The sequence below is a fragment of the Macaca thibetana genome, chromosome 15, assembly GCF_024542745.1.
Source record: "Macaca thibetana thibetana isolate TM-01 chromosome 15, ASM2454274v1, whole genome shotgun sequence".
NCBI lineage: Eukaryota > Metazoa > Chordata > Mammalia > Primates > Cercopithecidae > Macaca > Macaca thibetana.
In genome coordinates this window covers 94,002,290-94,024,515 of record NC_065592.1, presented here as the reverse complement: position 1 = coordinate 94,024,515, position 22,226 = coordinate 94,002,290, and the positions used below count along the sequence as shown (strand labels likewise).

Below are 22,226 nucleotides of genomic sequence, written 5' to 3'. Positions count from 1 at the left end.
AGCGAGACTCCGTCTCAAATAAAAATAAAAATAAAAATAAAATAAATAAATAAAGTTTCCTAGTTCTAGCCTGGTACAATCATGGACCTTCCAGTCCATGCTGTTCCTAATGTCTGCTAATGTATTAGTATGTGAATATGCATATTGAAAATAGAGGAATGTATTCCAAAGAATGTATCTGAAAACATTGGATAACATTTAACAAACTGTAAATCCTAAAGATGCCTCCCCATTTGACACTGAGGGAATTCTTAGTAAGTGAAATTTAAGAAGAAACTAAATACCACCTTCTCCTCCCCCTTGTTCATTATTCCTTTCTCTTCCCTCCTCCAACTCTGAGTGCTAGGCACTGCTTAGAGCATAAAGATAGGCTTTGTTCTATCTTCCCAAGTAGAACTTTTCTTAAACGGCTGCAATGGGGAAGGAGAGGAATAGCAATGTAAAAGCTGGTAGAATTTGTCTAGGGATACAGCAATGCTAAGCAAACGATGGCTTTGTTTGTTTTGTTTTTTGCTTGAACTGTGTAGCCAAGATTGATTACCTGATGGTCCAATATTTCCTTACTGAAAAAAGCTAAATCTAGAGAGAAAAATCCCTTCTCCTTTTCTTTCATTTTTCACAAATGAAGGTTTTGTATTTTGATTTTTTTTTTTTTTTTTGGTCTTTCTAAAGTAGGCCTGATTTGAAAGGAAAGATTTCAAATGAAAAAAGACACATAGAAGAGGTTCTAGGGAGTCTCCCAGAGAATTGTTGAATTAAAAGATAATTGGATTAGGCCAGGCGTGGTGGCTCACACCTATAATCCCAGCACTTTGGGAGGCTGAGGCAGGTGGATCACTTGAGGCCAGGAGTTCAAGACCAGCCTGGCCAACATGGTGAAAACCCATCTCTACTAAAAATATAAAAATTAGCCGGGCGTGGTGGTGCGTGCCTGTAATCCCAAGTACTTGAGAGGCTGAGGCAAGAGAATCGCTTGAATTGGGAGGCGGAGGCTGGAGTGAGCTGAGATCCCGCCACTGCACTCCAGCCAAGGTGACAGAGATAGACTTCATCTCAAAAAAAAAAAAAAAAAAAAAAAGAGAGAAAAAAAAGAAAAGATAATTGAGTTTGACTTCTACCACATAGCGGCAACCCATAGCCATTAGAATTCTTATTTAACCAGGGCTCATCAATTCTCACTAAACCTTATTCACAGATTTGAGAGACCTCAACCATCACTAATAAAATTGATGATGTGAAAGGAAAATCTCCAGGAGGAAAAATGGAAAGTTCCCAGTTCAAAATGAATACTAGACCAGATCATATTCCTAAAAAGAATCCAGCTGATATCTAATTCACTTCCTAATTTCTATATGTGTTTCTCAAGCTCTTTCTAACATACAACTTAATATTCATTGGGTGAGATGGCATGACATTCAAGGAGAGCATATGTGAGATCTGATTCCATTAACCTCTCAGATTAGCACCATTTCATTCTTATTATATTATGTAAATGGGCAACTCAGGGCAGTAGTCACCAAAAATAGCTGATGTATACTGTTCATTCTTTGTTTTCCTTGCCCTCTCACCCAAAGTTTGAAAGTTTGCATTTCTAGTTTCTTTCTTTTCTTTCTTTTCTCTTTTGAGACAAGGTCTTGGCTTTGTCGCCCTGGCTGGAGTACAGTGGCGCGATCTTGGCTCACTGCAACCTCCACCTCATGGGTTCAAGCAGTTCTCTGGCCTCAGCCTCCTAAGTAGCTGGGACTATAAGCATGCGCCACCACATTCAGCTAATTTTTGTATTTTTAGTAGAGGCGGGGTTTCACCTGTTGGCCAGGCTGGTCTCCAACTCCTCACCTCAAGTGATCCACCCACCTCGGCCTCTCAAAGTACTGGGATTATAGGCATGAGCTACCGTGCCCAGCCTCTAGTGCTGTTTTTTCATGAGTATGAAACAGTCTATGAATGGATAGGGGGTGGGAGGGTATTCAAGGTCATTGGCTCCTGCCTTTCCCTGAGATCCATTTATCCTGCCCCCGAGAAATACCATGATGATGTCCTTCTTGGACCCTGGAGTTTTGGGCCGTGATTGGACTAAAGTTTCACAGAACATTATTTTTGGAGTCCATGCTGCCCTGTGATTGTCCAGGATGCATCTCTAGTAAGGGTGTTATTTTCCCAGCACCTGCTGACCTCAGACAGGGCCTTCAACATGCCTCAGGCAAAAAAAGGAAAGGGAATAATGTTCACAAAGTTAAACACTGTGTTAATTACTTTACTACCGTATCTCACTTCTCCTCTTTCAGTCCAAGAAACCACCTTGAGAGACTGTGTTATTATCCTTATTTTATAAGTGAGGAAACTGAGGCCCAGAGAGCAGCAGTTGTTTGCCCAAGGTCAATCTAGTAAGGGGTAGGGAGGAATTCCTTTTCAAGACCCTCTGTCTCCGAGCCTGGTTCTCTTTTTTTGGACCACTCTAGGCTTGGGGTGAGTAGATGGGCACGGAGGCAGCTGAGAGATGCCATCAGATGTGGCAGACAGGAGAGGGGTGCTGAGATTGGGGGTGCAGGTGGGGGCCTCAAGGCAGAAAAGAGCCAGCAGGGAAGGGAGCGACTACAGAGTTACTCAGAAATTCTCTGAAGAGCTTTGAATCCTATTGATTTGGAATTTAAGGGTAACTTCACCAAAGGCAGGGATTACGACTTCTCATTGCAAAAGGGATAAAGGAAAGAAAAATCTGTTCTGACATTATTGAGCAGACTATGTTGCCATTTTCCATGAGAACCTGGTTTTGAGGACAATAGCTTTCCAAGCTAGAGGGTTAATAATCAAATTGAAAAATCCTATAGCGTAATTTAAAGGAATGTTTTAAAATTGTGTGTTGCAACCTGTATTTGTGTGTATATGTGCACAAGGTTCATTTGAGATGTTTAAAATGTACTTCTTTTTTTCTGAGACTGAGTCTTGCTCTGTCGCCCAGGCTGGAGTGCAATGGTGTGATCTTGGCTCACTGCAACCCCCGCCTCCCCAGTTCAAGCAATTTTCCTGCCTCAGCCTCCGTAGTATCTGGGATTACAGGCACCCGCCATCATGCCTGGCTAGTTTTTGTATTTTTTGTAGAGACAGGGTTTCACCATGTTGGCCAGGCTGGTCTTGAACTCCTGACCTCAGGTGATCTGCCCGCCTCGGCCTCCCCAAGTGTTGGGATTACAGGAGTAAGCCACCACGGCCAGCCTAAAATTTACTTCTTACTACAGTTCATGGTTAAAGATCTTTAAAGCTATTGATTTCAAGAGGGCATTGCAGGCTAGAAACACATCCATTGACATTCAGCAGACCAAATGTTTCCAAATGTGACACTAGTACTCAGACTACATGTCTACTATTACCAAGATCATCCCAAACCATTTTAATTGCAGAACTTTAGATAGATAGATAAATAGATACATGGACAGATGACAGATAATCTTCTGCTCTCCCCCCCACCCCCCCTTAATTGTAGCATTTACAAAGTTGTAAATCAGCCTTCCTTTCTTTGTGGAACTGGAATTTAGGGCATGAATTGGGTGTTCTCAGAAAGCACACAACTGAAGGTGGCCATGTTTTTCCACTGGCAGACACAGTTCTAGAGCCCTGAGGCAGCTGTTAGTTCTATTTGCAGGAATATGAATTCTTAAAGTATCTACTTCACCTCAAAAGTACCAAGAGAAATCCTACCAAGCTTGTGGGGAAAGTACATATATACATTTTTCTATCAGTAGATCCATGGGGAATGTGAGAACAGAGGAAGAAATGGCACTGGAAGAATAGCTAAGAAGTCAGCTGTGGCTACTGGCTGCTAGTGAGCTCTCTAGAGCACCAGGATGGGACACCCAGCTCTCCTGCTTGTGACTCTAGGAAAGTACTGGGCCCCAGATTCCTGTTCAGTGAAATAGGGATGATAACAGTGCCTACCTAATAGAAATGATGTGTACAGTAAATTAGGTCATATTAACATGTAAACTACTTAGAACAGCGTCTGGCACATAGTCAGTGCCTAATAAAAAATTATAGGCTAGGGGCTGGGCATGATAGCTCATGCTGTAAACCTAGCACTTTGGGAAGCTGAGGCAGGAGGACCACTTGAAGCCAGGAGTTTCAGATCAGCCTGGGTAATTTAGAGAAACCCTATCTCTACAAAACCAAAACAAAACAAAACAAATCTTTTAAAAATGTCATGCAGGCCGGGCGTGGTGGCTCATGCCTGTAATCCCAGCACTTTGGGAGGCCGAGTTGGGTGGATCACTTGTCTGCGGTTCGAGACCAGCTTGGCAAACATGGTGAAATCCCGTCTCTATTAAAACTACAAAAATTAGCCGGGCGTGGCGGCATGGGCCTGTAATCCCAGCTACTCAGGAGGCTGAGACAGGAGAATTGCTTAAACCCAGGAGGCGGAGGTTGCAGTGAGCCGAGATGGCGCCACTGCACAGTCTGGGTGACAGAGCTAGGCTACATCTCAAAAATAAATAAATAAATAGAAAATGAATAGGATGAGAATCCAAATTAAAATAAAACTGGTACATGAGAAAAAGGAATCCCATTGACTTTTTTTTTTTTTTTTTTTTTTTTTTTTAGATTGTGGTAAAATATAGATAACATAAAATTTACCATCTCACTTTTTTTTTTTATTTTTTTTTTTTGAGATGGAGTTTTGCTTTTGTTGCCCAGGCTGGAGAGCAATGGCGCGATATCAGCTCACTGCAACCTCTGTCCCCTGGGTTCAAGCGATTCTCCTGCCTCATTCTCCTGAGTAGCTGAGACTACAGGCACGTGCCACCATGCCCGGCTAATATTTGTATTTTTAGTAGAGACAGGGTTTCACTATGTTGGCCAGGCTGGTATACAACTCCTGACCTTGTGATCCGCCCACCTCGGCCTCCCAAAGTGGGAGCCACTGCACCCAGCCTAATTTACCATCTTATTAATTTTTTTTTTTAAAGATAGAATCTCATTTTATCATTCAGGCTGGAATGCAGCAGTGCAATCTGGGCTCACTGCAACCTCTGCCTCCTGGGCTTGAGCGATTCTCCCATCTCAGCCTTCCCGTGTAGCTGGGACCATGCCCAGCTAATTTTTGCGTTTTTTTGTAGAGACGGGTTTTCGCCATGTTGGCCAGGCTGGTCTCCACCTCCTGGTCTCAAGGGATCCACCTGCCTCGGCCTCCCAAATTGCTGGATTACAGGTGTGAGCCACTGCACCTGGCCATCTTACCCATTTTCAAGCATACAGTTCGGTGCCACCGAGTGCATTTATGTTGTTGTGCAACCATCACTGCCATCCATCCACAGAACTGTTTCACCCTGCAAAGCTGAAGCTCCATAACCATTAAATAAGAACTCTCCTTTACCCCCTACTCCCAGCCTTGGGCAACCACCATTCTACTGTTGCCTCCAAGAACGTGCTACTATAGGCCCCTCATGTAAGTGGCAGCATTTGGCATTTGTTTTTTGGTGACGGGCTTATTTAACTTAGCATAACGTCCTCAAGGTTCATCCATGTTGTAGCATATGTCAGAATTTCCTTCATTTTTTGGGCCTATTGACTTTCAGTCTGTCAATTCTTTTTTCAAATTTTCAGAAAGTTAAGATGTAAATATGATAATCCTCTCTTCTCTCCAGCAAAGGCAAAAATCACTTCTCTTCAAACACTCACTGCATTTACCTGCACATACAAATGCGAATTGAAAACTGGTTTTCTTAAGAAAGGTATCATTCCTTGAGGCAGGCTGTTTACATTAATCAACGTTTCCCTAATACTTGTCAGTGTTTTGTAACACTTTTTCAAGTGCCAATTGTAACTTGCTAGTTCCTCTGAAGTGTGGAGGCTGCAAATAGGGGAAACCAGGATGGGAATTCTGTTCCCCTGGGGCATCTACTGTCATGGAGAAGCATCAGTTCTTTTCATGGTTTCGTTTTACATAATAATTAGCTATGTGGATGGTGTCTCGAAGTATTGGATGGATGGATTTATCACCATGTGTGAAAAGTCCTGGTTTCCCAGTATTTTCATATTTGCCTCTCCTTTTAGGCACTCAAATTTTACATCACAAATTGAAGATTTAATCTGTTCACTCGCTAGAATCTGTTTACTAATGTCACAGAAAGTTTTCCCTTCAATAAACATAATGGTGATAGGAAAAACACAACATACTAAAAAGCTATGATTAAAGGGAAAAAGAATTGATAGACGGGATATCTCAACTGTCACCTCTCAGATTATGCCTTGTCGTTTTCACAACTTTTCTGGAAAACTATTTATTTATTAGCACATCATAAATATGTGCCCTTGTGATTCTGCATGAGCGCAACTTCAGTGTCCAAGATTTAGTGCTATTTTCATTTCTTTTCATGAGTAATATTTAAAGCTTGGTACACAGCAATAATCTGCATCAGCATTACATTTCAAAATATTAAGGAAATTTAAAAATCTAACAATTTATAAGTTTCACTGCTAGGTCAAATGATGAAAAGGCTAGCAAAACAACTATTCATAATAGAAATAAAGGGGCTGGGTGCTGTGGCTCATGCCTGTAATCCCAGCACTTTGGGAGGCTGAGGCAGGCAGATCACCTGAGGTTGGGGGTTCGAGACCAGCCTGACCAACATGGAGAAACTCCGTCTCTATTAAAAATACAAAAGTAAGGCCGGGCGCGGTGGCTCAAGCCTGTAATCCCAGCACTTTGGGAGGCCGAGACGGGCGGATCACGAGGTCAGGAGATCGAGACCATCCTGGCTAACACGGTGAAACCCCGTCTCTACTAAAAAAAAAATACAAAAAACTAGCCGGGCGAGGTGGCGGGCGCCTGTAGTCCCAGCTACTCGGGAGGCTGAGGCAGGAGAATGGCGTAAACCCGGGAGGTGGAGCTTGCAGTGAGCTGAGATCCGGCCACTGCACTCCAGCCTGGGCGACAGAGCAGACTCCGTCTCAAAAAAAAAAAAAAAAAAAATACAAAAGTAGTCCGGTGTGGTGCTGCATGCCTGTAATCCCAGCTACTCGGGAGGCTGAGGCAGGAGAATCACTTGAACCTGGGAGGAGGAGGTTGCAGTGAGCTGAGATGGCGCCATTGCACTCCAGCCTGGGCAACAAGAGCAAAACTCCATCTCAAAAAAAAAAAAAAAAAAGGCCGGGCATGGTGGCTCACGCCTGTAATCCCAGTACTTTAGGAGGCCAAGACGGGTGGATCATCTGAGGTTGGGAGTTCAAGACAAGCCTGACCAACATGGTGAAACCCCATCTCTACTAAAAATAGAAAACTAGCTGGGTGTGGTGGCGCATGCCTGTAATCCCATCTACTTGGGAGGATGAGGCAGGAGAATCACTTGAATCCAGGAGGTGGAGGTTGTAGTGAGCCAAGATTGCACCATTGCACTCCAGCCTGGGCAACAAGAGTGAAACTCAGCCTCAAGAAAAAGAAAAAAAAAAAAGAAGAAAAGGAATAAAGGAATTAAAATTTATTTGCTATTGCCTTATTCTTAACATAAAACAGTTTTCCTCTTTATTTTATAACAGATTTTCTGGTGATTTTGAGATTTATGGATCATAAAACAATGCTTTAGAGGATTGTTAATGTAATGCCCTAATGTATTTAAAGATTTTCGCCGGGCGCGGTGGCTCAAGCCTGTAATCCCAGCACTTTGGGAGGCCGAGACGGGCGGATCACGAGGTCAGGAGATCGAGACCATCCTGGCTAACACCGTGAAACCCCGTCTCTACTAAAAATACAAAAAACTAGCCGGGCGAGGTGGCGGGCGCCTGTAGTCCCAGCTACTCCGGAGGCTGAGGCAGGAGAATGGCCTAAACCCGGGAGGCGGAGCTTGCAGTGAGCTGAGATCCGGCCACTGCACTCCAGCCCGGGCTACAGAGCAAGACTCCGTCTCAAAAAAAAAAAAAAAAATTTTCATTTTATATTAATTGGTAACTAATGGACATTTGGGACTCCTGAAGAAAACCAAACAAAAATAAAATAGCATAAATAATAAAACTACTAAAAGATCCAGAGCAAAAACACTGGTAATACTTTGGTTATTAGTATGACAGTTCTCCCATGATCGGGAAAAAAATCATTTTCTCATATATATATATATATATATATTTTTTTTTTCCTGAGACGGAGTCTCGCTCTGTCACCCAAGCTGGAGTGCAGTAGCACAATCTTGGTTCACTGCAACCTCTGCCTCCCGGGTTCAAGCAATTCTCCTGCCTCAGCCTCCCGAGTAGCTGGGATTACAGGCACCCGCCACCACACCCGGCTAATTCTTTGTATTTTTAGTAGTGACAGGGTTTCACTATGTTGGCCAGGCTGGTCTTGAACTGACTTCGTGATCCACCAGCGTCAGCCTCCCAAAGTACTGGGATTACAGGCGTGAGTACCGCGGCTCGCCTCATACTTTTTTTTTTTTTTTTAATTAGAAACATTACAAGTAAATCTTTTAACTATGAAGTGAATTCCATTATAATACATGAAAAAAAAAAAAGAGATGTAGACAATGAACCTAGAATTGTTTTCCCAGACTTTTCATCATGAAAAATTTTCAAACATAGAAATACTGAAAGAATAGTAAAATGAACAGCTATAGACATTATCCTGAAATTCTGTAATGGTTAACACATTGCCAAATTCGCTTTCTTTTTCTCTCTCTACATACACTTCTTATTTGCAGTTGTAGGTGTTATTTGAAGTTGCATGTTTCACCATTTATCTTCTCAGAATAACATCCTCCAAAATAACCACAATACTCTAACATCAAAAAAAGCCAACCCTAATTCTATACTATCTATAATATCCAGTCCAAATTAAAGTTGCCCAAGACATCTTGCATGTTTTTTTTTTTTTTTTTAATCCAAGAGCCAATAAAGATTTACACATTGCATTTTCATTATATATCTTTGTTTTTAAGGAATAGTCCTTCCCTACTTCTCTCCTCTCTGTCTCTCTTGACATTAACTTTTTAAATAGCTCAGGCTAGCTGTCTTGTAGAATGTCCCAGCATTCTGTATTTATTCCATTTAACTTGCTCATCTAGACTTAAACCTTCCGTTCTGGAAACGTGAAGGTATCTGGAATATCTTGCACTCTAGTCCCCTCCCATCCCCAGAGTTCACCTGCCCTCAGCTGTGAAGAACATCTAGAGATCATCAATTAGTTGAACTCAAGTTTTAACCCTTCAATGATATGGCTAGCTTCAGGAAGAAAAGTTATTTAAATGATACTGCCAAAGTGAAAGCGTTTAAAGGAAAGGAAAGATGTCTCGGTGTAAAGTTGATTTCCCAGCAAGTCCTGGGCCTGCAGCAAAGGCGGCTCAGCAGAGAATGTTAAGGGGCCCAGGTCCGCTCTTGTTATGTGAATATGTAGGAAGGAGCATCAGAGGTGCTTCCTTTACTTTTTTCTTTTGTCTACCAAATGCTCTTCAGCTTCAGTCGAGCTAAATGCTAAACTAAATGAATTAAAAAAAGCGTATGATCCCAACTTTTCTCAGACTTTAGAACGGGTTAATAAAAAGGAGGTTGGGCGCAGTGGCTCATGCCTATAATCCCAACACTTTGGGAGGCTGAGGTGGGCAGATCACGAGCTCAGGAGATCGAGACCATCCTGGCTAACATGGTGAAACCCCATCTCTACTAAAAATACATAAAATTAGCCGGTCGTGGTGGCAGGCGCCTGTAATCCCAGCAACTTGGGAGGCTGAGGCAGGAGAATGGTGTGAATCCAGGAGGCTGAGGTTGCAGTGAGCCGAGATGGCGCCACTGCACCACCGCACTCCAGCCTGGGCAATAGAGCTAGACTCCGTCACAAAAAAAAAAAAAAAAAAAAAAAAAAAAAGAAAAGAAAAGAAAAGAGGGGGAGGGCAAACTTCACTGAGATCTTTTATTATGGTCTGAACTCCAGGCAGTGTTTCATCAAGCCGCAAAATACTGTTCTTGCTTTTCTGGGGCATCTCGCTTGTAGACAGGGAAAGCTCTGGCAGAAAGGCTCTCTGCTTGAACTACTTCAAAGAAACTAATCATGAATATATGCTATTAGTGTGAAAATCCCAAATTAATCAGGTAACATTAACACATAGGAGTGTGCCGTACATGTGCATTACTTGTAAACAGACTTGGTCGGGTGTGGTGGCTCACGCCTGTAATCCCAGCACTTTGGGAGGCCAAGGCAGGCAGATCACGAGGTCAGGAGTTCGAGATCAGCCTGGCCAACACGGTGAAACCTCGTCTCTACAAAAACTACAAAAATTAGCCGGGTGTGGTGGTGGGTGCCTGTAATCCCAGCTACTCGGGAGGCTGAGGCAGAAGAATTGCTTGAACTTGGGAGGCGGAGGTTGCAGTGAGCCGAGATCACACCACTACACTCCAGCCTGGGTGACAGAGCAAGACTCCGTTGCGGGGGGGCGGCGGGGGAGAGATATAAACAGACTTAGGAGTAGAAGGGGCATTAATAGGCAGAAGAACGTGGTACAATGGGATTTATATCTGCACTCCTATGATTGCTTATAAACACATGCTATTTTAGACTGACATCTTTCTCGAAATATAGACTTAAATAAACAGAAGTTCGGCCACAGCTGAGGTGGTGTTCTTCTGCAGGCCTCAGACACAGTCAAGCATTTTTAAAAACGTGATTGGTGGGCTAAGAAGTTTATCCGCCTGGTTCCTCAAATTCCCAAACAGTTTATTTGAATACTGAGTGAATAGCTAATCTTGTACAAGTTCTGGGGCTTTAACAAGGTAAACGAATGGGTGGGCTGTGAAAGTAAACACTGCATTTCCTCCCAGGCTCACCCTGGCTTCCAAAATTCCTCTCCCTCACTCCTTTCGCTCTCCCCAGCCTTCTAGTTCCCAAGCTTGGTCTCTCGTATCCTGTGAAAGTACTGAAATTGCAAAGGAGACATTTTTAATTATAAGTACTACAGTAATGAATTCAAGTACACTCGTTTATCATAAAGGGCTTTCCCATCTGTCTCTAAAGTATACTTAAAAATGCTGTGTATTTGATAACATTAGCACCAAGCATCTTCCACATGTTAATATCCAGCGTTTTAGATGTTCGCTCCCCCCACCTCAAAAGACCGCACAGTGGTGGTTCCAGAAAGAGCACATTTATCTCTCCGTGTTTGGGAGTGCCTGTGTGGTCTCTTCCTAATTTATTTGCACTCCAATCCTTGGGGATCTCATCGCAATCCCCCTAGGCAAAGGGAGATTAGGGAATAGGACTGTCTGCTTCTCCCCACTCTGACAGAGAAGGGAGAACAACTTCCCCAAGTCCCACAAGTTCTTCTGGCCACTGTACAAATTGTTCTTGAGCATGGAGGGTTTCCAAAAGCCCTAATTAGCAACTCACAGCAAACATTTCTTTGCATTAGCTAATGATCCGGCTGCACTTGTAAGCAAACAGAACCAACATATCTAATCAATGCTGAAAAACCAACCAAATGCCTATTAAACATCTGGATGTAATTTTCTAGTTAGAACAAAATGAAAACATATGCAGGTTCCTTTGATCTTCGTCTTAACAAAGAAATTGTTGATAAAAAAGCATACTGGTCAGTCAATGTGTCATTTTCATAAAGTCTGCTCATTTCTCTTCAAATGCTCCCAGTTTAATTTAGTTGGTTTCCTGCAATCTCTAATTTTACCATATTGTGTGAAACCGCAAGAGATTCTTTGGAAGTGATTTTATTTGAGGTTTTACTGCTGCATGGATCTGCTACTGATTTTTTTTTTCCTTCTCTGCCTTCTTCCCTCCACCTCCACGTCCATCTTGTCCTTTTCTTTGGTAAAGGGGTGGGGGAGAAAAAGATTACAAAGCAATGCTGGGAACAATTCTTCTGGACCTTACATTCTTAGGTTTAAGAAAACTCTCAATTAAAAAAAAAAGAAAAAGAAAACGTGGGGCAGGGTGGCTCATGCCTGTAATCCTGGCACTTTGGGAGGCCAAGGCAGTCGGATCACCTGATGTTAGAAGTTCGAGACCAGACTGGCCAACATGGTGAAACACTGTCTCCACTAAAAATACAAAAATTAGCCGGGCATGGTGGTGCATGCCTGTTATCCCAGCTGCTCAGAAGACTGAGGCACATGAATCGCTTGAACCTGGGAGGTGGAGGTTGCAATGAGCTGAGATCACAACCACTGCACTCCAACCTGGGTGACAGAGAGAGACTCTGACTCAAAAAAAAAAAAAAAAAAAAAAAAAAAGGAAATGAGAAAATTAGCAATAATTCTCAGCTAAAATGAAGAGAACACAACAAAAGTGGTCTTTTAAAAATTATAATTATTAGCCAGGCGTGGTGGCTCACACCTGTAATCCCAGCACTTTGGGAGGCTGAGGCGGGCAGATCACGAGGTCAGGAGTTCGAGACCAGCCTGGCCAACATGGCAAAACCCCGTCTGTACTAAAAATACAAAAATAGCCGGGTGTTGTGGCACATGCCTGTAGTCCCAGCTACTGGGGAGGCCGAGGCAAGAGAATCTTGAACCCAAGAGGCAGAGGTTGCAGTGAGCTGAGATGGCGCCATTGCACTTCAGCCTGGGGGACAGAGGGAGACTCAGTCTCCAAAAAAAAAAAAAAAAAAATTACAATTATGATTTCAAATAAAAAAGTAATAGATTTAAAAGATGTCTAGTTGCTACAATCAGCATCCATAACTTTTCCTATTTTGTGTAGTATCTGTACTAGATAACATCTAGCTTTTGCAATTACTTAGGCTATTGCTGAGTTGAAAATTTGATAATAAGCAACAAATGAATGGGAATATACCCACATATACATCAAAAGAAAATGAACAAGCTGACAATCTTTGTGTTTCTCTGCAGAGCATAAAAAGGGTACCGTGTTTTTCAGAGAAAATTTCCAGTGGAAGCATCATACATTTCACATAAAAACATCATTGACATACGAATGTTAAAGGTAAAGAAGATTACGGTTAACAGGCTTTAAATGGAAGACCAAAATTATAGATTTCATAAGGAGGACTATTTTCTTTTAAACAGGCTGTAGGCAATCTGCACATATATTATTTATTTAAAACATAAGATTAAAGCTACTTGACTGTTTAAACACCATCATTTGTAATGCAGTTTGATGAGAGTTTTGTAGTATAATTATTACAGCATGACAATCATGGAGAAAATATGACCTTGAAAAGGGCAGAGCCTTCTCCCACTCTGACAGACGATGCTCTAAATGGGAAGAAAAGGCTTCAAAAACCAAAACCAACCATTTTTATGCGCACAATTAAAGGCCTTCCAATTTTAAATTCATAATGATCTGTAGATACTAGATACTACATTATAAGGAAATCAGAAGGCCTGGTGTTTTCAAACTCTATTGGCAAGGAAAGACTAGTTAAAAGAGAATTTCCAGTGTTTACTCATGGCAAACTGGGAATATGGTGAGCAGACACATTGTCTGTGAGTAGATACATTAGAGAACATTTAAAGATGCCTTAGAACTGATTTTGAGGGCAGCGGGGTGGGGAAAGGAGAAGTAGCAACACTTTTGCCCCGTCTCAAAGCATATTTTAGTGGCTCTGTTTAAACTTAATGAGAGTGTGCCAGTTATTCAAGATACAGGCACGTAAAGCCTGGGTAAGCTGCGGAGGAGTATCAGTTGCTCCAGTTGTCACAGCATGTATACAAGCATACTTGTGGCATCCAAGCACTTTCTATCCAGTCCTGGAGCTGATAAGGGATGAATTGGCTGCAGACTGGAATATGTGGCTCGTACATTAGATGATTTCAAGGAAAACAGGTTGCTAAAGGCCTGGGGTCCTATGATTCCAAAAAGTCCTGTATGTCGAGCAAAACTCTCATCATCACCAAATTTAACCAAAGAAAGTGAGGCAGTGCTTTCTTCTTTTTTGTTCTCCATGTTAGCAAAATGAATAATACAGCCGCCTTCCCAACTGTACTTAATGAGAACACAACAAAGCTACAATGCCCAACTTGTTTAAGAATTTACTATGGCTTCGTACAGACAGGCTAAAATAGCTTTCTTATTTTTCATTTATAATTGATATTTGGGAGTGATGCAATTATAGATAAATCAATATCATACATATTTTATTTTTTATTTTATTTTATTTTATTTTTTTTTTTTGAGACGGAGTCTCGCTGTGTCGCCCACGCTGGAGTGCAGTGGCGCGATCTCTGCTCACTGCAAGCTCCACCTCCCGGGTTTACACCATTCTCCCGCCTCAGCCTCCAAGTAGCTGGGACTACAGGCGCCCGCCACCTCGCCCGGCTAGTTTTTTGTATTTTTAGTAGAGACGGGGTTTCACCATGTTAGCCAGGATGGTCTCGACGGGGTTTCACCATGTTAGCCAGGATGGTCTCGATCTTCTGACCTCGTGATCCACCCGCCTCGGCCTCCCAAAGTGCTGGGATTACAGGCTTGAGCCACCGCGCCCGGCCCATACATATTTTAAAACAACTCCAACAGTGAAATGTATTATCTAAAACAACTTCTAAAACTATTTCAAGAAAAAGATCTCTGTAAAAGCACATCTTTAAATAAAATGTATGTCTCTTTAAATAAGCTCCTTCCCATAAGTCTCTTGAAAGTAAAATAATGGGAACGTGGGGGTTATTAATACCAAAAACTTAACTAGTTTCCAACATAAGATAAATACTTGTCCAAGATGTGCCCTTATAGAAAAAGTTACCACCGTTTGGCTAAACCAGCATTATTCACTCACTGCTCATGTGGAAGTAGCTCCACTGGACTGTTCTACAAACAAAAGTATAAATGCAGCAATACTGACGGTTTTCTGCTGTGGGTGTATTTAGAGACATACACAAAAACCGAAGACTCTCAGCATTAATTATACAGCGTGTCTTGATTATTACAATCTCAAAATCCCTTTTAACTCAAGTTCTACTTCATAAGAACCGTAGCCACGTCATTTACCTAACTCTTCCCATTTAGCTCTTCACACAGCTCAGCTCAGGAGTACCACCCAGACTATGGGGGTGGGGTGTGCGGGACAGGTTTTTCAAGTCTCAGTGCTGGTTTATTACATTGTCTCTCTTTGTTCCCAGGAATTGGAAACAGACTCTTGGTCTTGTAGCTGAGAGGCTCCTAAAAACCTCAGCCGCTCCCCTCCTCTCCTAACAGCGAAGTCTGGACTTTTAAGACGAAGACCTGGGATTTCACGCCCCGGGCAAAGCGTCTCATCTGCGGACACGCGTGCCTTGTTCTGGCAGCACCCTGGGAATCCTTCCCGCCAAACGGGGCAGGACGATCTTTTTGAAAAGTGGCTTGAAATCCTGCAATAAAAACCAAATCCTACCACTTTGGGTGCAAAGGAGGTGGGTGGGGTGGGAGGACATCATAGTCGTCTCTGCGGCTGGTGTACCTACGCCAACCGTGCCGTTGCTCATTTACGCATTTCCAACTAAGTGCACAGTCCACTCCCTCTCGTACATCCGTAAAAAGGCAGCTCAAGGAAAAACAAACGTCAGATGTATTTTTGAATGTGGCCTCACTTTCAGAGTAGCATCAAACAAGGGGGTCCAGCACTGAAAAACACATTTGCTCGAATTACCAAAACCCCCCCTCCGCCTCCAATAAGAAACTACGCAGCTAGTCTTTGAGTTACTTTCACTTAGATCTGAGGATTTTCATTAAAGGGAAAAGTGAGCAAGTGGCAGGATTTTTTGCTAACTCGAGCCCCCAGCTTCCTCGGCTGCACGCTCGCCAGTCCCTCCCGCTAGCGCGCTCCTGCGCGCTCTCTAGCCAGCCCCACGTTACTTTGATTGACAGCCCAGCCCCGCCGCTCTCCTTCCCACCGACCTTCCCATCTTCAGTGCCAATCTCCGCGAATCGCCTCTTCCCATTGGATGGTTTTGCCGTCCCGCGGCTCCTCCAGGAACAGTTCCTCACCAAGCCCGGGAGGACGCGGCTGGCGGAGGAGGGGCCGGGGTGGGAGGGGAGACCGAGGAGACCGCGGAGAAGGAAGCGAGAGGACTGAGGAGGGAGAACGGCCAGTCCGGCGCTGCGCTGCCATAGGCTCCGGGGAGGCGCGCGTCAGCGCCCCACGTTGGGTGCAGCGCACGCGATTGGCTGATGAGGGCCTCCTGCCCCCCCCCCCCCCCCACCTCCTGGGCCCACGTCCCCCGCCGGCTCGGAGCTCGCGCCCCCCGCCCGAGCGGGGCTGGGCGGGGCCGGCGCTGGTTAGCTCCGGAGTGTGAAACCGCGTGTTAATGTAACCGGCGCGAGAGGCGCGGGCGGCGGCGGCGGCGGTGGGAGCGGCGGCTGCAGGAGCAGCAGCAGCAGCAGCAGCGGCGGGTACTCTGTGCCCCGCGTCCCGGAGGCAGCCGACTGCGCCACCCCACCCTCGCACGGCCGGGCGGGACCCGCGCCACCAGCCCGGACCTCCGTCGTCCCGCGGCGACCAAAACCCCCGCTAGCCCCACCGCTGTGACTACTCCGGACTCGCCCGCAGAGTTTGCCCGCCGGGGAGGGTGGCCGATTGGCGGAGCGCACTCCTGCTGTTTTCCCTACCATCTCGTGGATGTCGTCCCTCGGGTGGTGAGAGAACTTTGCAGCGGGCTGGAGCGCCCTTTGCGGAGAAGCAGAAGAAGGTAAAGGAAGGAAAGAAAGAAGACCGAGGAAGAAGGGGCTCGGAAGAAGGGTCCAGAGCGGCCGAGCCGGCCGTGCAGGGCTAGTGCGCGCGAGGCGCGGCGCCCTGATGCTCCTCGGGCTCGAGGAGCAGCGGGCAGTTGCTGGACTGCTCTCGGTGGAGTAGCCCCGTCGGTCCCGGAGGGTTTGTGCAACGGCGGAGAACACCGAGTGTTGGTCGCACGGGGCGTGCCGAGTCGCCTCCCGGCGCGCCCTCCGCACTTTCCCCGCCTAGTCATCCCTCGCTCTCCGGCCAGGAGCCTCCGCCGCTTCCTCAACCTCGCTCCCCTTTGCGTCCCGGGAGCCTGCGAGCACCTGGCCGAAGGCGCAGCCGAGTCTTGCGGGAGTCGCCCCGAAAGCGTCGGGTTTGTTTGTGTGGGGTTAGCGGGGGCCGCCTCGCCACCTGCATCTCGCCCGCCGCCGCCTCGGGGAAAACCCAAAGAGGAGGCGGACCAGGAGAAGAGCAAAGAAAAGCAGCCCGTCTGGATTTGTTTGCCCAGGACTGGCGCCGCGCACGCGGATCGCCGAGGGGAGTGCGGTCGGAGTCACCGCGCCCCCGCCTCCCCGCCCCGGCGGCTGAGGCCGGGGGGTTGGAGCGCTGCCCCCGCGCACAGTCCCCGAGCGCCCGGCGTCTCCGCGCAGGTTCTCGAAGCAGCTGGGCCTGGGGCGCCCACCAATGTGGCCCTGAGGGCGGGAGCCCGCACCGACGGGAGCGGGAGCAGGAGCAGCTGGGGGCGCCGAGTGGCCGGTGCGCCCGGCCGAGCGCGCCTGCGTGCGTGGCCAGCGCGCTCCCCGCTTCTGCCTGGCTTCCCGGCTTAATTTTTCTCGGCGGGATTAAAGTTGGAAATTGACCGGAGAATTGAGTTGCCGGGGAACAGAGCCCCGGCCGCCGCCAGAGCGATGTTCCCGCAGAGCCGGCACCCGGTGAGGCGCGGCTGGGTGGTGGGGGAGCAGGAGCGTTGGGGAGGCGCTTCTCCCGGGCGGTAGGGAGACGGGTGGCTTCGGCGGCCCGGCGGACCCTCTCGCCCTCCGCGGCATAAGGCTGGGGAGGTCTGGGGCCCTCTCCTCTTGGGGTGGGGAGTGGACTGAAACTCTGAATTTTCTCCCTCCCTTTGGGCTCCTTCCTACTTGACGTCTATACTGAGCGGATAGGGGCGCTGGGGAAGGCTGGGGTTTCTCTCCTGTAGCCATATCCCCCCAACCTTCCCCAAGGGGGGCAGGGCGCCCCCCCTTTGTTTCTCGTCTCGCCTATTTACATGTCAATGCGGCCCCGGTTCCGGTGCGTCTGGAGGTGGCCCTGGCGACTCTGGGAATGGGGAGCGTAAAGGAGTTGTTTTTCTCTTCTGGTCCTCCGGGTCATTATCGCCCCCGTGGGGGAAGGGGCGGCGACACCGACAATCTGGCCTGGTCTAACCGGGCCGCCGGGGAGCCCCCTTCCCTTTGGCCTGGTGACCCGGGCGCACTTAACGCGATCCGCCCTGGAGACTGGGAAGAGCTTCCGAGCCTCTTTAGAAGCCGGGGCCCGGGGAGGGTCCACTTTCCCCCTCCCCCAAGTGAAGGGCAAACTCGAGTTTGGGGCCTCATTTTCAGCCACTTCTAACTTTATTTTTTGTTTATGTCCCACCCGTTCTTTCCTTCTCTGACTTACTGCTTTATTCATCCGCCCGCATTCCCGTCCCTCGGTCCCCCTCGCTGGTCGCCCCCAGACGCCGCACCAGGCTGCAGGCCAGCCCTTCAAGTTCACTATCCCGGAGTCCCTGGACCGGATTAAAGAGGAATTCCAGTTCCTGCAGGCGCAGTATCACAGGTGCGTGTCTGGCCGCTCCAGGCGAGTGGTCGCGGGCGTCCCCGTGCCCCTTGTCGCCCAGCCGGGTGGCGGCGGCGCCTGTACTTAGTTCTTGCGTCCAGGCGGTGGCGTGTGGAGTCTCAGTTAAGACCTGTCATTCAAGTTACCCCCTTTCCTGGTTCTTCCCGGGCCGCCTCTTCTCTTGTCTCCTCCTCCTCCCATTGTTTTCCTTTTGCTGGTTTGCTGCTGTTCCAGGGAGTCCTTTTTCGTGTCTTTAGAAGTTGCATGAGAATCGTCAATATTTGCGCTTCATGTATTTATTTTTCAACAGACTGAGTTGAAACATTGGTTCAATCGATGTCTCAGTCCTGGAGTGTGGGTTCAGGGAAGCAAAGCCATGTTGAAATCGCTGTTTGCCATACTAGAAAATTGGGTTTTTGAGGCAAAGTTCATTAAAGAAGGCTAGATGCTTTTAACATTGCCCATCATTGGCGATGGTGAGGGAGGTGGGTATAATAGTGTGCAGAAGAAAGCTCACCTGCTTTGGCGTCATTTCAGGTTGGTTTGGGTAGGATGGGAGAGTGGAGTCACATTTATATCCATCTCAGCCTCAGTTTCTCTGAGTAATGAGGCTTGCCTCCAAAGGACTTATACATTTTTGTAAGATACTCTGCCAATAGTGAACTTCCCAGAAAGGTTAGTTTCTTTCCCTTGCTCCTATGAAGTTTTACCTGATTCTAACTCAGAAATAACTGTATTGACATTTTTTGGTTTTGTCATGCTTGAGAAAAAGCACACAGATGAGGCGAAGTGGCTTGGGTGTGAATTTTCTTACTTTGTCAGGGGCTTTCTGATTATTGACCTTTTGTCTACTTGTAGATAATATCTCTGCAGCTTGAGGCATACTTGCACACACCGTGTTTACCCAGCAGGGAGAACTTCAACCCACTTTATTGCAGTAGCTACTTGACATATTTTGGCAGGGATTTAAAAACCAAAGGTTTTGAAAGGGACTAGCAATTGTAGGAGTAACTTAACAGATAGGATTTTCAAACCTAGAGACCGTTTGAGTTGGCAAAGATGGCACAGTCTATGCGTAAGAGTGAAGATTGTGCAAGGGCCGGATTTTGGTGGAGTCCAGAGAAACTGATGCAGGAAGGTAGGGAGCAGATGACCATGAGGAGGAATCAGTTAGAGGTTCTGACAGATTTTTTGCATTCTTGTCATCTAACCAGATAGGCACCAAGAAGAATGGTAGCTGAATGGACACCTCGTATTGTTCACATTATTCCTTTTCCCTATTAAATGCAAGGACAAAGCTTTTGGGTGTTTACCTAGATAGTTTATGGCTTTTCCAAATTGGTCTGTGTTTTTACTTGAAGTGCAAATATGTGAGGCAGATGTTAAAACAAGTGACATAATGTTTACATTAAGTTGCCTGTTTTGTTTTCATAGCCTTAAATTGGAATGTGAGAAACTGGCAAGTGAAAAGACAGAAATGCAGAGGCACTATGTGATGGTAGGTATCAAAGAGTCGACTTTTTCCCTTTTCGTATGATATTAGCAAACGTGTTAGCAGAGTATAAAAAACGTGAGTTAATGAAATGCTTGATTCTTTTTTCTCTTTACAGTATTACGAAATGTCATATGGATTAAACATTGAAATGCATAAACAGGTAAGCTTTAGTTGAACTTCAAGCTGAAATGAGAAATCAGTTCGTATGATTTTATAATACTGGCTTTGTTCTCAGTAGTGGGCTCTAGGAGTGGGGGTTTGTATGCTATTTTTCTGCCTTGGTTTCCTGTCCTGTGGATTGATGGTAGTATTCTGCAGCAAGAGTTGCTTCCTGATAATTACGAGTGTTTAAATGACTAGGAGAAAGAGAGGTGTTTTGGAAATATAAACTAGCCTGTTTATTGGCAGATAGGAATTGAGACTTGAGTTTACTTTTCCACCTGTATAGATTTATCCTCTTGAAAGGGCTGGGTATCTTATAGAGTTGTTGGAGTTTAGAATAGTTAATGTTTTTGTGCTGTTTTGCAAGGATATGTGGACCTGTAGGGGGAAAGAAGGGTATTCAGGAGTTTCTTTAATCATAGTAAACAAAGTATATGACTATCTGTGGAGTATTCCTTATGCTTTGGGTCTGCTCGAAGCAACAGTCAGGATTAGTGGCTTATTAGCAAACAAATTTTTGAAAAATTTCTCAGTTGTTGCAGGTTTGGATGTGAAAAAAGCATCTTTTTATGGCCAGAGCATATGTTGGGAGTTGCTTCAGTCCTAGTGGTTTTAAAAGCATGAAAAGATTAGTGACTGGAAAGCTCTAGCAATGACTATGAGTTTGCAAGTTCCCATAAAATTCACACTTATGGCTACTATAATGGTGTATAAAAAGAGTATTGAGCTGGAACAAGGCACTAAGGACCTCATAAGAGAAGAAAAGCTAAATGATTGCTCAGCCCAAAGGACCCTCGATTGAGTAGTCATTGTCTGCCAAAGAAAGCATTAATGGCAGGGTGTAAGTATTCTGGAGATATGCTGACATTCACTTTTTCATCAAGACGCTGGTACAATAAGTCTTTTAGAAATCGATTGCCTCTTAAAAAATTATCATCAGATGAAGTTGCACAGTTGGACACATTTCAAAGTGCAACAATACAATTCTTACTTGATGTATATGTGCTATTTCATCTCAAACCCTTGTTTCATTAAATTAAAGAGCATGGCTGACCGGCTGGGGCACAGTGGAGAAATTGATTAGTTCAGCCTTCAGATCTTCCTTATATTCAAAGACTTTCATTAAGCAAGTGTGTTTCAGAGTTGAATTCTGCTTTTGTAACTCTGCACTCTTTGATTTTTAATTCATCATAGATTTCATAATGTTAAGTTATCATCGTGTACATTAGATCTGTTCTCAGATATGTGTTTGGAAAGAGATTGTGATGTTCAGGGCCTTTTATTAGTAATGTAATTGGGCCTTTTAAAAATGCAGATTTTACTATGATTTGCAAAGTTGGTAGCCTACTTTATGTTGGGTTTGTGCCTTTGTTTTTGTGTGTTTCTCAATGGCTAGTGCCTTATTCAGGCACTTGTAACTTGTTGATAGTAAATGGGCTAGAAGATCTATGGCTAACGTCTATCATCATTTAAGTGAATTATGCAAATAAACTTGGCCTAGGCTGTTTAATTTTTTTTTTTAATTACTCTGAAGGGCACTTTTTTTTTGGATAACACATTATGGAAGAGTAAGAGGAGACTGAGCTTTTTCTTAAATCCGTGAACTCAAAGGATTTAATAACCTCATTGACTCTTTTACAAGGAAACACCCCCTCGGTGTGATGCTATATGCTGGTGCTGGGTTTATTGGAGGAGCTAAAAGAGGTGTGTAATTCTTCTGGGTTCCTGTAGGTTATGTGGCGGGATGACCTCTTCTTTATCATGTAGGGAGAAGGGGTGAAGTGGGTCAGAAGCAGCATGGTGTGAGAATAGTTTTCTAATGAGTTTCTATACAGCGTGAGGCATTTGTGGGTATATGCTGTCCGTCCGTGAGCCTGTATGCATTAATAATATGCTGTGTATAATTGGCTTAGCAATTTGAAAAACGTGAAAAGCTGAGAGACACCATGTTCCTCATAGTAGGGTATTGAGCCCCCTGAAATTTAGTTGATATTGGAAATGCTGACAGACCCTTAACTCGAGTGGTGTGCAAAGTAGTGCTATAATTCAGTTTAAAGTGGCCTTACATTTGAAAAACATCCTTCTGAATGTCACACATTAATAATAAGTTCTGAGGAGGCATTTGG

General features: G+C 45.2%; 1 protein-coding gene and 1 long non-coding RNA gene across 9 annotated transcripts in view; one reads left to right on the top strand and one right to left on the bottom strand.

Moving 5' to 3' along the window:
- The window catches only part of LOC126937175 (uncharacterized), a 59,027-nt gene extending 43,092 nt beyond the window's left edge, over positions 1-15,935 (bottom strand). Inside the window, exon 1 of one of the 2 annotated variants that reach the window (XR_007719674.1) lies at positions 15,809-15,935. This is a non-coding gene — a long non-coding RNA (uncharacterized LOC126937175). The remainder of the gene's footprint in view (positions 1-15,808) is intronic. The other variant, XR_007719675.1, reaches the window with a different exon arrangement.
- Positions 15,936-16,113: 178 nt separating this feature from the next.
- The window catches only part of TLE1 (TLE family member 1, transcriptional corepressor), a 108,227-nt gene continuing 102,114 nt past the window's right edge, over positions 16,114-22,226 (top strand). For 5 of the 7 annotated variants that reach the window (XM_050761989.1, XM_050761985.1, XM_050761987.1 and 2 more), the window contains exons 1-4: positions 17,477-17,560; positions 18,343-18,443; positions 19,878-19,941; positions 20,054-20,098. In XM_050761989.1, the coding sequence (XP_050617946.1) occupies positions 17,537-17,560; positions 18,343-18,443; positions 19,878-19,941; positions 20,054-20,098 (234 nt within the window). In that variant the 5' untranslated portion in view covers positions 17,477-17,536. Of the gene's footprint in view, positions 17,561-18,342; positions 18,444-19,877; positions 19,942-20,053; positions 20,099-22,226 lie in introns of all 7 variants that reach the window. The other 2 variants (XM_050761988.1, XM_050761986.1) reach the window with 1 other exon arrangement.